The sequence below is a fragment of the Lepisosteus oculatus genome, chromosome 24 (assembly GCF_040954835.1).
Source record: "Lepisosteus oculatus isolate fLepOcu1 chromosome 24, fLepOcu1.hap2, whole genome shotgun sequence".
Classification (NCBI taxonomy): domain Eukaryota; kingdom Metazoa; phylum Chordata; class Actinopteri; order Semionotiformes; family Lepisosteidae; genus Lepisosteus; species Lepisosteus oculatus.
The window spans coordinates 4,507,040-4,521,689 of NC_090719.1; the positions used below are offsets into that span (position 1 = coordinate 4,507,040).

Below are 14,650 nucleotides of genomic sequence, written 5' to 3' on the forward strand. Positions count from 1 at the left end.
CAATTCTGAAAGTGAAGTGTCATAGTGAAGCAAGCAGGCTTCATCCATGTATTTCAATTTATTTTTATATAGCGTCTTTCACAACAAGGTTGCCCCAGGGCACTTAAAGCTGTGTGACGGTATATGACTTACAATTCAGAAAGAGAGAAAAAGCAAGAAGACAATGGAGGAAAGGAAACAAATAAACCTCTAGGGGTCCGTGGTCAACTGGCTGCCCGGCCTCTCTGGGCATGCTATGATTATACAATTGGAAAACAAAGTACTAAGTGTGGAGTATTAAGTTTTCCATCCTGTCCTTCTGTGTGCCAGTACTCCATGCAGTTCACTGTAGACCAGCAAATCCTCCTAAGTGATAGCTGGGTTTGTGATGTCCCTCTTGGTCCCATTGCAGTGGTTCCCCATCTGGGCATGTGGGGAGGAGAATAGGATAGTTTGGTCAGAACAGATGTATCTACCTGGTGGGCCAACACTGAGGCGCAATAGCATGTACAGCAGCACCAGCAGCCAGTTACAATGGGCTATGATGTAAGGTGTGAGTAGGCTAGGCTGAAGTAATAGGTTTGCTGTCGGGATTTAAATCCTGAGATTGACCGGCATCCCGTATGTAGGCTGGCAGACTATTCCTTAAACTAGGAGCCCTGTAGCTAAAGGCTTTACCGCCAACTGTTTTTTAAATTAAAATGTGGAACAAGATCTGCATTCTGTGATCCAAGTGGATGACTTGTATACATTAATCAGCTCCATTTAATAGACAGGTGCCTGATCTCAAAATAATTTTGAGGTCTGCCCTGACCCTAACAAGAAGCCAATGCCAAGAGCTTATTTGTTAAAGGACCTTTCTAGTTTCCTAAAATCCATTAGAATTGGGGAGACTCTCTGGAACATCTGGATTGCATGTAATTAAGAGCACAACTCCGCTGCATGTCCGATCTACACCACACAGTACAGCTTGAACTAGGTTAGAGGTTTTTGAAGTGCTGGGCCATTTTATTGTGGGAGCAGCGAAAAGCCAACGTATGAGTGTTATCAGAAGTGCTGAACTTTCTGGGAAGTTACTGGCAAGAACTTAAGGATGTATAGGGGAAGTCAGATAACCCTGACCTCCACTGCCCGGGTTTGCTTCCAAAGTGCTATAACTATATTGTAATTGTAATGCAAGATAATTGTAGCATTTACAAAAAATGCTTTGAGTCCTTAGTCTCGGGCAGAATTTTTAACTGTAGAATGCCTCCTCCACACTTAAATACAGATATGAACCATATCACTTTTATATTATAGCCCTAAAGTCGCTAAAACAGCCGAGATTTAAAAAAAATGAAGATGTCATTGCACAAATTTACATTTGAGCTCACATGCTACAAATGTGTGTGCATGTTTAGGAAAACTCATTCTTCATCGTATTGCAGATCCCTTTGTTGTTCTTCCTGCAGTATTTTAGTGATGTATGCTATCACCTAACCTATATAACTTCAGAATTAATTATTCTTGTGCTCTCTTTTTAGAGTCGAGACTTACTCAGCTCATATGCTGTGCATGAGGCTGTTGACTAATTGCAAATCAAACTTCCAAAAGATGCATTCTCCTCCTTGGTTTCCACTGTTTGGTTTCAATTGACATTTAAGTCCTCAAGAAAACAAGCTGGTTATATTGCAGGTCAGTTGTGCAAGAGAAATGAAAGAATCGCCTTGTTCTTACATGACCGACAAGTAATGATTCAGAAGTTGACGGATGCATCTAGTTATTCTAATTTCGTACACAATATTACCTAGGGCAGATGCTGTCCATGTATCTCCTCAAATACCTGCTGGCATCATCAGTTTTTTTTTATTTCGGTTGCTAAAATAAGGAAGATTAACTGGTTTTGGTTTTCTGCAGAAAACAGTTGTTTTAGGTCATTACTATGCTGTTTCCCCCCTGCTAGTCTATGAAATGTTTCTTCATAGTAAGCATTTTTCAGCTAGCTGTGGTTGTTTGAAGTGGTGCATGGTTACTAGGTCAGGATTATACCATCTGCTAATCTTGTATATAAATGCAGCCCTTTGGTGAGTTCTTAAATTCCACTTCTAGAATTCCATTTATATGTTTGTGTAATTGCTTTCTGCATACATCATGGATTTTTTAAAAAAAAGGTGGTATCTTTTTTCAGTTTCAGAAGCAGAGATGTACTGTATGTATGCAGTATGTTTTTTGCTTGGATGATATGCATGAACTGTCTGGGTAATGCAGCTCACAAATGCCCTTGGATTATATCTATATAATATTAGTACTCTTCTATGGCAGAGCGTATCGGAGACTCATAGCTGGCCTGTCTCCAAGATGTAGTCATCGGGTACACTGCAGGTATCAACAGTCAGACCTCTATACTCTCGGCACACATTTTAATTCTGTATTTGTTTCTTGAACGTGGATTACATCACCTGCCCAGACATGAACTGGAACAAAGATTTATCTTGCATAACATTTCTCTTTACTGTGAGAACCAGCTCAATTTCAGAAATGTCCCCATAGTGAGTTTGTAGCAGTGGGATGCTCTCCAGGCCTTTTAGGAAGTAGGGCCTTCCTGTTACAGGGAGACTATGAGAAAGCAAGCAAGCAAGAAAGGAGACTCTGACAACTTTGAACTTGGTTTTTTTTTTTACCAATATTTTCCTTGTTTAGCCAGAAACTGCAGTTGTATTTTAGCACGCACTTTGAGATTGAACATTTAGTTCATAATTTTCTGTGGTAGTTCATTTAAAGAAAAGGAAACAGTCCTACTGTATGTGCTCAAGGAGAAAGTGGATCCACAGAGCCACATGTTATTACAGGCATATGAGTTTCCTGTCTCGGTTGTCTACGATATATCCCCCTCCCTTTTTTTTTTTTACAACTTCCTTCCATTTTATGATTCTTTTTATCTTTCAAGCCAGCACTGCCTTTTCACTCCAGATGTCGCTTAACTCCCTGTGTTCTGGCTCTCTGGAGCTGAGCGTTGTCCCTTTCTGCGAAAGTACCAGTCAGAATTCTGGAGGGTTCCATGTAATTTCATGAGTCTTTATTGCCAACACCTTTTCTGTGCAAAAAAATGATTTCTTGGCTTTTCACAAGTGAGTAAAGCTATTAAAAATCTGGGGGGGGGATTAAGAAATCAATATTAAAGGGTTTATGAAATTGTCTGTATACAGTAGCATATTAAATAGTTACAATAATATGCAGTAAAAATGCTTCTATAAGGATTTCAGATTAATTTAATAAACTACTAGGGATTACTGTGACTTTAAATGAATGAGCGAGAATCTTTCTACATGTATCCTGTTACTCATTTGCTCAGCTGGTAGGTAGAGTATATTGCTGAAGCAGATGGGGGGGCGGTCAGTGGAGAAATACCTTCTGGACTGCTCAACTCTTCAACTGGAAATCCAGGTCTAGTCCAGTGCTTTTCTTTAAAACCTATGGATGTGATTTTAATGTGTGCAGTTTATTGGGTATAGATCAGTTGAGTACAGCAGTGCTTTTTTTAGTTGTCTGTACTGTAAATGTGCAAACACATTAATAACTAAACATGCATGTTCTTTTTCCTACCATTTGCTTCCATAAAAACAAATAGACCAATTTGATTTAATATGTATTGAAGTAAGCAAGTCATTGTGGTAGGGTGCACAGGAGTGCTATACATTTTAGGAAGCCTAAAGCTTTCAATGTAGGTGTGGGGAGGCTGTCAACCTGCTTGGAATTGGCAATGGGTTCCTTAAGAAAAAGGGGTACAGACTTAAAGGTAAGTCACGCAAATTTAAACGGGACCATAGCAGTCTACGTATTGGAAATGTTTGTGAATGAACAGCTTAATTTTTGTGGCTTGGTTAATTATTTCTGAAACTGGTGACAAGTTTTGTTCAGAGCAAGTCCACCTGCCATCTGAATAACTTGAATTTGGTCGAATAACAGCACTGTTTGAAGTCTGAATAACTATTGGATAAAATGCCAGACAAGATGTTCTTCGTCGGTTGCCAATTTATCACTTTAAATATGGCAGTTTTAGGGAATTCCCCTAGTTGTCCGAATAAGCAGCAGATTAGTCATTCCTGAAGAGGCGTGTCCTGATAAAAGTGCATTACCATTTTTAATGTTTTATACTGTAGTTACAATGCAGGTAATCAAACCCTTTAAACTCAAAGTGCTTCTTACATTTTCTTCAGTGTTTATAAAGGGAGTGAGCACTATTTCCTGAAGGTTATACTGTACATGTGTGATTTGAAGTGGTCTGTGCTCATTTAAAATAATCTTTCAAGTTGTCCTTAGTATTTAGTGGTTTAATGAGTAAGCATTTGAGTTACAGATTTTATGTAGTTAACTGGGATGGCTTAAGAACTGATCACAAAAGATGACCGATTCCAGCTGTCCTCTAGGTTAAGAGCTAAGGAGTTGCTTTAGTGATGATAGATACTGTACTTGATTGATCCTGTGAGGGAAATTGCAGATGAGGGCAGTATGGGAAAACAAATGAATCCTGGGAAATCGTGCTTTACCCATATTAATGATCCATTTGGTGTGGAAGAAGGCTGGTGCTTCTTAAAAACATAATTCATGAAATAAGGAAAGGAGGCTCAGCGTGTGAGAATGTAGAGTCTGTAAGTATAAATTGTACAGATTTACAAAAAACATTTGTTCAAGACCTTGTCAAATGCATGTAGCAAAAAGATCTTGTCATTACTGTGGTTTCAGCTTATTTGTAGGTTTTGGAGATCCCCCTTGCATCTTGAGAACTACTGTAAATTGAGTGAATAAATATCAAAAGCTACTGAAGCTAGCTTTTTTCTAGTTTTTTTTTGCATTGTAACTTAATCTTTTCCTCTTCGAGATAAGGTTGTGGATTCAGTTAATTTTGCAAAACAAGATCCGTATCAACATAATGCCCATTTGGTGAACTTTGGTGAGGGTACCATGTTTTATCTAGAGAGCATAATCGGTCAGGAAACCAGCTTAGAAGTGAGTTAAGCCAAAACGCCTACTAATGGTTGTTGCTTTCAAGTACCAGTCTTCTGAATTGATACAGGTAATTTAATTCTTAATCATGACCTTGCCTCAATATATACCAGACTGCGTCATTAGTCTGCCATGACAGCTAACAACAGGAATGTGTAAGAAAAGCTAAGCATTATAGGGCCCTTTCATTTAATTAAACAGTTAAGCTTTTACCCCAATGCCAATTTTAAATTGTTCTTTTGACCATGGTTTTGAAGCATCCTCTTTGGTCTGAATTTTTACTGGAACCTGTTCAAGACCTTTGTTTTACATACAACTGTACCTATATCCTACATAAGGTTGTAAAAGATCTAGAACTACAGATTTATAAAAAAGTTGTATTCTATTGCAATGCAGAACTTACAGTGGTTCTTCACAATTTCTTTTTTTTAAAGTGAGAGCCAACCTGATCCCCAGCCCTCCGACGTACAACTCGAAATATGACTACATCAGCTGGGAGGCGTATTCGAATGTGACGTACTACACGCGGTTGCTGCCTCCTGTGCCTGTGGATTGCCCAACGCCAATGGGGACCAAAGGTAAGGTAGCTTGAATGCAAGCTGTGGTCTGGGGGTGTAGACCCCTTTTCCTTAAGTTACTGGGAAAAAGGAGGAAGGCTGTACGGTCATGTGGCCGCTCTAAATCCCAGTCCTGCATAAACTGCAAAAATGCCCATTTCTGTGGATTTCAATTTTTAGCGGCAGGATCGATTTTATTACCGCCTATTAAAACGTCATTTCTGCTTTATTGTGGAACCTGCCCCAGAGTTGGGAATCCATACCAGGCATGTAGTCATTAAGCATTAAAGGGTGCCTTTTGGGGATGGTGGACTTCCATTTCTACTATGCCAAATGGAAAAAGGTCAAGGGTACCTGCTTGAATATGTGCAGGCTGTCACTTGCTTGATCCTAGAAAAGCCTCTGATTGCACAACTGAACTGTATAGATGCATACTGGGATGGCTGCAGTCTTACCAACTGATAGTGGCTGATTGAGGCACATTCGGGCAAGGCAGTACAAAATAAAGAACATGAACAAGAGCATACAGGTTTTTACTGATGTAGGCAGTTGGACAGACCTTGGTAAAAAGCTACGTTTTTGAGTTTGGATTTGAAGAGTTAAATTCTGAGGAAGGTCATTCCACAACACTGGAGCAGTGACGGAAAAAGCACAGTCACCAAAAGTCTGATTTAGTCATGGGGACCGTGAGTAGAGGACAGGTGTTTTTTCCAAGCCCTTTTAAGGGTACTGGTTGGATTGAATGCAATTGCTTCATCTCTTTGATGGTTCAGCGAGGTGTGACCTGGTCACTTCTTTTGGAAAGAAGCTTAACTGGTTTTAACCCATCTCGCATCGACGCTGGAGGTACTGGTGCAGGATATCCTACACGTTGCCATTGCTATAAAAGTGAAGAGCACTGTGGTCTCTTCCTTCTCCCCCATTTGAATTTTGTAGTTGTTCTAAGAGGAATTTTAAAATGAAGTTCAATTTTCCAAAAGCCCAGGTTTTAGTTTTATTAGGGTACCAGAAGATGCCAAATCTGGTCAATTAAATACATTGTTTGACTCGCAGATTAACTAGCTGGATTTGTTTTGGCGCACACCCCCTTAATCTTGTTAATAATCCCTCAATTTGTATCTAGTATTCTTTAAAAAACAAATGCTAATACAGCTCTGGTTGGCAAAATGGAACATCAAAATGTCAAAACATCCTAATTTGCGATGTGCGGGTCGGCTTTTTTCTGGCACTAATCACCCATCAGGTATACAACAAGGCTATTCTAGGTGGAAATAAAGGATATCGCTACTCTGGTGTCCAGCTACAATAAAGCTTCAACTGGAAACGGAAATGTAATGAGTCTTGACATGTGAAAAAATACCACAGTGTGTTTTGAGGTATTTGTGAGAACTATGTTACCAGAAAGGATCTCAAAGTTGCTTTCAAACTCTTGGTGTGGCAGAACTGCTTAGAGCTAAATGCCCATAAAACTGCTCAATTCTGTCTAGACGGAACAGCTTCTTCAGAAATTCACTTCACTATTCAGAAATATTTTTTGTATGCAGGAAGTCCGTTTACCAAATGTGACGAGGACAATCACAGGCCCCAGTCTACTGAACACTTGTTTGAAATCTTTGGTTAAGGTTTCTCAGAGGTGTTTTGCAGCTTTGAAAGTTTTGATCACTGCTTAATATATATGCAATAATGGCACAAGTTTACTTTTTATTCAAGTCACTACATACGAAAGCTCACCGAATGATTGCTCATACTAAAGAGTGTTTAGCATAAAACTCCATTTCAGTCCTGCAGGATGCTTAGAGGAAGGTAATATCTGTCAGTAAGGCTGTACACGTTGCAGGATTCATTTCATTGAAGTTTTACCCGTTACCTAACCTTATACTAAATTGTAAAATGTATATTAAACTGAAGCAGGACTGTTCTAACAATCTCAGAATCATTTTGATTTCTTAGATCTTTAAACCTTCAGACAATAGACTGTCTTTCATAGCTTATTTAAACTTTCACTTGGCTGCAGTAAACGTTGCCTTTTTCGTTGAAAGCAATCTGTGGGGTGAAGAGTTCTTGATTAAGATCTTCTTTTTCCTGACGCTGCAGTTTTCAGATCTGCTTGTTTATAATCTAGTATCTGCAGCTGAAATCTGTTTGCACACGATTAGATCTGTAGTCTGGTCTCTCTGGCAAAAACTAACGTTTGCATATCTGCTATGATTGTCTTCGCCAGTGCTTTGAAGGAAAGTGCTCCAAAAGGTGTAGAATAACAGAAGTGTTCAATGTAACTGATTTTAAGCTCTAAACTGTTTTTGGAGAAGTATATGCATGAAGTCCTTTCTTACGTTTAACTACCATATGGTACCATTGTGCTCTGTTGCTGTGCATGCTTCAATTCATGCAATAAATGTTATGCATTGTATTCTTCTTGGCAAATGGTACTATAGTGCGTACTGTAGTCTTTCATCTTGGTTTTAAGGGAAGTAAAATCTCCTGACTGTATTGCATGGTTCCTCACAAGAAATCTGAGTAAAGGGCAGAAAAACCTCAGACCCAATTTGGTACTATACTACAGTCGCACAAAAAAAATGTAATCCCAGGATACATCTGTTTAGAGCACTTTCCCTTAAAAATATATACAGTAGCTAAGTGTCATTAGATTCATACATGTGAAGGTTGAGACTTTCCTTGAATTGCATAAGCCTCCTTCCTTACAGTTTATTTTTGTAGGGGGTGGGTTCTATTAAGTTGTCTTATTTTCAGAGGAGGAATGTTCCAAGGTTACGGCTCCTTAAGGATTCAAAGTCTTTTGGATGCTACCGGTCACGACATGTTCCAGAACTTCAGTTGCTAGCGACGCAAAAATGCAGTCCAGTTAGCCTGCTTTCAATCAAAATGCTGACCCTTTCAAGGTGAGTTAAAACTCACACCCTAATGGTGCTGATTGAGCAGACAAGGGGCTGTCAGGTAGGGTGCTTGTATTTTAGCCATGGGGGATGAGTGAAAAAGGAATGTGCAACTAAATCTGAAACTGACATACCCAATTGTTTTTCCTTTTAGGAAAGGCTGAACTCCCAGATCCCGAGATCATAGTGGATCGGTTCCTGTTGAGAAAGAAGTTCATTCCTGACCCGCAAAAAACCAGCCTGATGTTTGCGTTTTTCGCTCAGCACTTCACTCACCAGTTTTTTAAGACCCACAACCGACTGGGACGGGGCTTCACCAAAGCCCTGGGGCATGGGGTGCGTTTCCACTCGAGTAGCTGCCTTCGCGTTTGATCAAGGGACCGAACCTTTTGGGTTTCCAAAAAAATAACTGAAAATCAGCATTTTAAAAAGCAGTTGAATATGAACTGGCATCCTGTTTTAATAAAAAAATATACTGCTTGCAAGATGTCGGGCTATGAATTGTCCATATGTACTGTATGTGGGAGAATGAATCATCATAAAGATAGCCTATTTGAGATGGAAGAAATGCAGATAATCTTCCTGCCTCTTTATCATGTATTATTCGGTGGAATGTGGATTGCATCAGATTTGTGCATCTACAAAAACCTCACTACTGAACTGGGTTATTCTGTTCTCAGGTGGACGGGGGCCACATTTATGGGGATAACTTGGCACGTCAACAAGGGCTCAGGCTTCATAAAGATGGAAAGTTGAAATATCAGGTAAGGGCATGTTTGTATCCGTTTTGTGGAAAGGACATGCTGTATAGTGAAATGTTTGCTGGGTGATTACCAGCACATATACAGTATGGTACAGAGTTGTACCAGTCAGTATTTCTTTTGGCTAGATTTTAAAGTGAGTTATGTAAATACTTCTGACTATTCGCCTTTCCTTGTACGGCCCAGTATGTACTAACAATGACATGAAGCATTTTCTATCTGAGATGCCTTTCTAGGTGAAATGAGATATCCATGTCTGTTTTTACTCTTGGCATAAAAGTGGGTCATCTTTTAAAATTGTATTGATGGAATTTGACACTGAAACTATTTTTCTTCTCTTCTTGAGAGGCTTCTTCAGCATTTGAAGCCTTTCAGCTTTTACGAAAGGCTAAATATTTAGACGTGCCAGTGCTAATTTTAAGGTCAATATTTAAAACCTCTAAAAGCTTTACAGCCCAACCAATGGAGTTAACCAGTGTTCATATTGCAATGCCCCGTCTGTTGTACCTGCAAGAAAAACTGAAAACTCCTCTCCAGCTGAACTTTTGATTTTGGTGCCTTTTCTTTAATACTATTAAACGGATTGCTATTAAACACTGAGGCATGCAAACAGGCCACAAAAAGGTGGGAATTTGGTAATACAAGATCAATATAGGTAAACTGTGTAAATACAGTATATTTATTGTCTTGTTTTAACCTGGCCTTCACTTTTGGCCCCAACAGGCAAATGTTAACTAAATTATTTTGGTTTCCAGAGGCTCAACAGCATTTCATTTGTTGAGCCTGCTCCCAGTGTCGGTTTTCTCTCTTCTGGTTTGGAATTTTCCAGTGCGGGCCTCACTTCGGGCATATTCTCTCCCTCTTCCAGGTAATCAAGGGAGAGATGTACCCACCGAGCACGACGGAGGCCCAAGTCAACATGAGCTACCCATCCATTGTTCCCGCGGACAAGCAGATAGCTATTGGGCAGGAGGTCTTCGGCTTGCTCCCAGGGCTGCTGATGTACGCCACCATCTGGCTGAGGGAGCACAACCGGGTGTGTGACATTCTGAAGAAGGAGCACCCCACCTGGAGCGACGAGCAGCTATTCCAGACGGCTCGTCTCATCATCATTGGTGCGTGCTGCCAGCTCTTGGCCACCTCGGTCTTGCCACTTTACCAAACATTGGTGTGGAGGCTGTCCTTACCAGTAATGTAGTCCTGCAAGTTACCCACTATTTAAGGGATAAAATCTGCCATCTTTTTCCGAGCAAGTTGAACTTGTGCGGAGACGATGTGTTGTTGGCGACTTCAACCGGTATTTGTAGTGGCATAGCTCGCCCCTCCCCCCCCCCCCGGTCTAAAAGCCTGCGTTTCGGAATGTTGCATGTTGGGAATCCTGGTTCTCTGATTAATCAGCTAAACATCAGATTGGCCATGAATGAGAGGAGGGATTCAGCCGGTTGTTCTCATTTGCTTCCGTTTCTTCAGCCATTACTGTTGGACAATCCCCTCTTGAAAGGGACAGTCTAGCGTCTCAATGAAACCTAACCCAGCCCGTCTTTGGGAGATGGAAGAAAGCTAAAGCACCTGGCGAAAAACCCCATGAATGCATGAGTGCTAATGATCACGCCACTGATGGTTTAGCCTGACATACTAAATGGACACAAGGGTGTGAAATAGTATTTGGTCACTTCTGTTACAGTGTCTTTTTCATCTCACTGGAGACCCAAGGAAATTGACGAACTTACTCAAGGGTAGCTTACAGGGACGTCCGATCGTGGACATGAACCTTGCTTTGTAATTGAGAAGGGCTTATAAGCTTAGAATCTGAAACGTTAGAAATGTGGCCATTCAACCTATTTGGCTAGTCTTAATATCTGTACATGAATGAGGATGATGTATTTCGTTATTGTACTAGTTTAAGATGTAGGTAGACTGCACAAAGGAGGGAGAAACCTTATTGGTGATTGATGTGCTAGTCTGTAATATGGAAAAGGGGAACCAAATAAGTTAAGTGTAAGCATCTATTGGCATTTCAAAAATCCTTTTTGGGGGGCTTTTAATCAGATTTTGTTTCTTAAAGCTTTCTAAACTCATTTTTCTGCAGTCTTAGTTTTGTCTCTGGTTCTTTCCTCTCATCCTGAGAGTTTTGAGGCTGGAAGTGGATGAAATGTTGGATTATAGGGCAGAGCACATGGTAAAATACTACCATATGCTTGTGAAGTTATTTTAGTCAATAAAAACCCTTATTTGTGCCACTTTTCAGGGGAGACCATTAAGATCGTGATTGAAGAGTATGTCCAGCACCTGAGTGGCTACCACTTGAAGCTGAAGTTTGACCCCGAGCTCCTGTTTGGTGATCAGTTCCAGTACAGAAACAGAATTGCTGTGGAGTTCAACCACTTGTATCACTGGCACCCTCTGATGCCAGACAGTTTTCAAATCAAAGGAGAGGAGATTACCTACAAAGACTTTCTCTTCAACACCTCCATTCTCTTCACCTATGGAGTGGAAACACTTGTGGAATCTTTTTCTAAACAAATAGCTGGCCAGGTAATCCTCTTTTGATTTTTGCTCTTATTTTTTAATTGAAATTTAATACTACTACAGCTCATGAAACCTTCCTCCAACTGCAAATGCTATTCCAAATGAGATGGAAATAATGTGTTAGAATTTGGTGCTGCTAATTGTGGTTTACCTGCAGGTTCTGTGCCTCTCTCAAGAGACCTGCTCCTCTGACACTCGCCTTGCAGTGTCGGTCATCTCTTAACACGGCGAATCTCAAATCATGCCTTTTGGAGAGTTAGGGCTGGTTGGAGTAGGGGTGTGTTTCATGGAGGCCCCCTAGTTGGCAGCAGGTTTTGCTGCTTCTGGTAAAGGGGAGCTCCCTTTAAGTTTTAACTCCACTCTAAAGCATCTGCACTTGCGTAGTTCAGGTAGGTATTGAAGGCGGTCATAAGTCTTTCACAGCAGAGCTCAACACATGAATAAGGGTTACAGATTGGTTCCGATCATTATGAATTCTGTTTGGAAATTCTTTTGTAGTCTGGTAAATTGACTTTCATTCTGGAATTCATAAGCCAGTGTTGAATTGTTTTGCAGATAGGAGGAGGACGGAACATTCACCCTTCTGTAAGGCATGTAGCTGTAGGGGTCATTGAAGAGTCCCGGCTTCTGAGGCTGCAGCCTTTTAACGAGTACAGGAAGAGGTTTCACTTGAAGCCCTACGAATCCTTCTCCGAGTTCACAGGTGAGAGCTCCTTCCAGATCGTCCTTGATTCGCCCATGATAGCTGTGGAGGGGAGGGGAGCCCATCCTAGTTAAGTGGTAAACGAATGCGGAGGAGCATTCCAATGCATCCAGTTTGCTTTTAGATTGAGACTCGTTCCTTTTTACATACACAGCCAATGAGGAATTAGCTGCTAATCCATCTCTTGATGTGCTACAAGCTCTGCAGAAATGCAATAATTGGGAAGTTTAGTCTCAATTAGAGGGTAGGCATATTGCTCTCTTTTGCATCTATTTCTATTTAATGTTTTGCCGGTATTGGTTGTGAACTTAAATCGTAAAGTAGGAGGCAGATTGCCCATTGTTTTAGTAAAAATGGTTGCAAATCTGTATGTTTTACCAAATGTAATCATCTTGGATATTTCAAATGATCGCCTTTTTGCCCTATGGAGATTGATTACTGCAAGTCATTCCTAATAGCTAAACATTCATATGTTTAGCATGTCCTACACATGTGGAAACTGTTCTGTTACTGTGTTGTTTCCAGGAGTAGTGCACCAATCTTTAAGTGAAAGACTTCAGAACTGGGCTTTGGTTGGTGAACAATAAATCTTTCATATCCTGTTTTACTTGGAATGTGGGGAAAAATGGCAGATGTGTATAGTTAACTGATCTTTAATTTTAATCCATTCATTGCTTTCATTACAAATCCTGCTGAGTAATTGACTGTGCCTAATTTCTTTTGTATAACTACTTTGCTATGTTGGGGATTAGACTAGTTGTGGAGTTATGAGCAACAAAACTATAGACACACTTCTCATTTAAACACTGAAATAAATAAGCAGCAGAACACTGCAGTATAACTGTTTTTTGTCTCTATACCAAATCTCTTAGGTGATGCACAGGTTGCGAAAGAACTGGAGGAGTTATATGGAGACATTGACGCACTGGAATTCTATCCCGGGCTGATGCTAGAAAAAACTCGGCCCGATGCGATTTTTGGGGAAAGTATGGTGGAAATGGGAGCTCCCTTTTCTCTTAAAGGCCTTCTGGGAAATCCAATTTGTTCCCCTGAGTACTGGAAGCCAAGTACATTTGGAGGGCAAACAGGTTTCGACATTGTGAACTCGGCTACTCTTGAGAAACTGGTCTGCTTAAACGCCAAAACGTGTCCATACGTTGCTTTTCATGTTCCTGAAACGGATTTGGATGACTCTGGAAAAACGAAGAAACCATCCACGGAGCTTTAACTTCACATTAGCTTTATGTAACGTCTCTGAAGGCTGCCTTTTGAATGAAAAATGATTGTAAAGACCTGATTTAATGTTCTGTCCGCAGTATCCCATTAAACACTGGATTTGCCTTTTTGCTATATTTAGGTTTCGTGTTTTTAATACTTTTGCCATGTATGGTTTGCTTTCTCAATGGGTAACCTGGAGTGGGGAAATAGATGCACCCATCACCAGTGTCTTGGCAACCCGTAGACCAGTGCCGGTTTTCAAGATCAAAATCGGGGGATTCGAGAACTTTAAGAGCTGAGGAGGAGTCTTAAATTCAAAACAGGGCTCCAGTTCAATTTTCTACAAGTGTTTTAGTAACTTTCAGACTAACCTGAATTATTTGACACTTGGCATTTTCGACGAGGAATCAAGCCAGCACTCGCTTAACACGACAGTAAATGTTTACCTGTATGACTGAAGTGTTGGCCATAAAATTAAAAGTTTCATCTTAAAATTTGTCAAACCAGATGGGATCATGTGAGAATTTTTTTTTTCCCCTGCTTTTGATTTTTGACTTTTTTTTTAAGCCATTTTAAAGCTGAGAATTTCAGAGAAACCCCACTTGACACTTTTGAAACCGCGCATTTGGCAAATCTTGGTCAATTTTTCTTTTCATAAACCCCATGGGATTTTTTTTTGGTGCATCAGATTTTGATATTCGGGTTGCACAAATGCCCTTGGTTAGCAATTTGGGAGGCACAAATACTCAGGCAGGAAGTGCTTCCTGTCCACTGTTCGGTGTTCTTGGTTATTGCATGCAAGAGATCCAAATAGGAATTCTTGACTGTTTCTACTTGTTTTTAAAGGCCACACTCCCTCTCTTGGCTGCCTGTTGATGAAGCATTATCTTAAATCTCACCTTGTGAGTCGAGTAGAGTAAGGCCTGACTGGTTGAGCGCTCCTCTACAGTATTTGTCAATCGATTCCATTGCCAGGGAAACTCTCACAACTGTTTTTCTAACTGGAGGAGTTTGAGCAGTGTAGTC

The 14,650-nt window shown here is 40.4% G+C and overlaps 1 protein-coding gene across 1 annotated transcript in view; it reads left to right on the forward strand.

Annotated features, from left to right (window-relative positions):
- The window catches only part of ptgs1 (prostaglandin-endoperoxide synthase 1), a 29,280-nt gene extending 15,522 nt beyond the window's left edge, over nucleotides 1–13,758 (forward strand). Inside the window, exons 5-11 of the mRNA XM_015366845.2 lie at nucleotides 5,397–5,540; nucleotides 8,568–8,749; nucleotides 9,094–9,177; nucleotides 10,043–10,289; nucleotides 11,423–11,709; nucleotides 12,259–12,406; nucleotides 13,279–13,758. Coding sequence (XP_015222331.1) covers nucleotides 5,397–5,540; nucleotides 8,568–8,749; nucleotides 9,094–9,177; nucleotides 10,043–10,289; nucleotides 11,423–11,709; nucleotides 12,259–12,406; nucleotides 13,279–13,634 — 1,448 coding nt within the window. The 3' untranslated portion in view covers nucleotides 13,635–13,758. The remainder of the gene's footprint in view (nucleotides 1–5,396; nucleotides 5,541–8,567; nucleotides 8,750–9,093; nucleotides 9,178–10,042; nucleotides 10,290–11,422; nucleotides 11,710–12,258; nucleotides 12,407–13,278) is intronic.
- The last annotated feature ends 892 nt before the right edge of the window (nucleotides 13,759–14,650 follow it).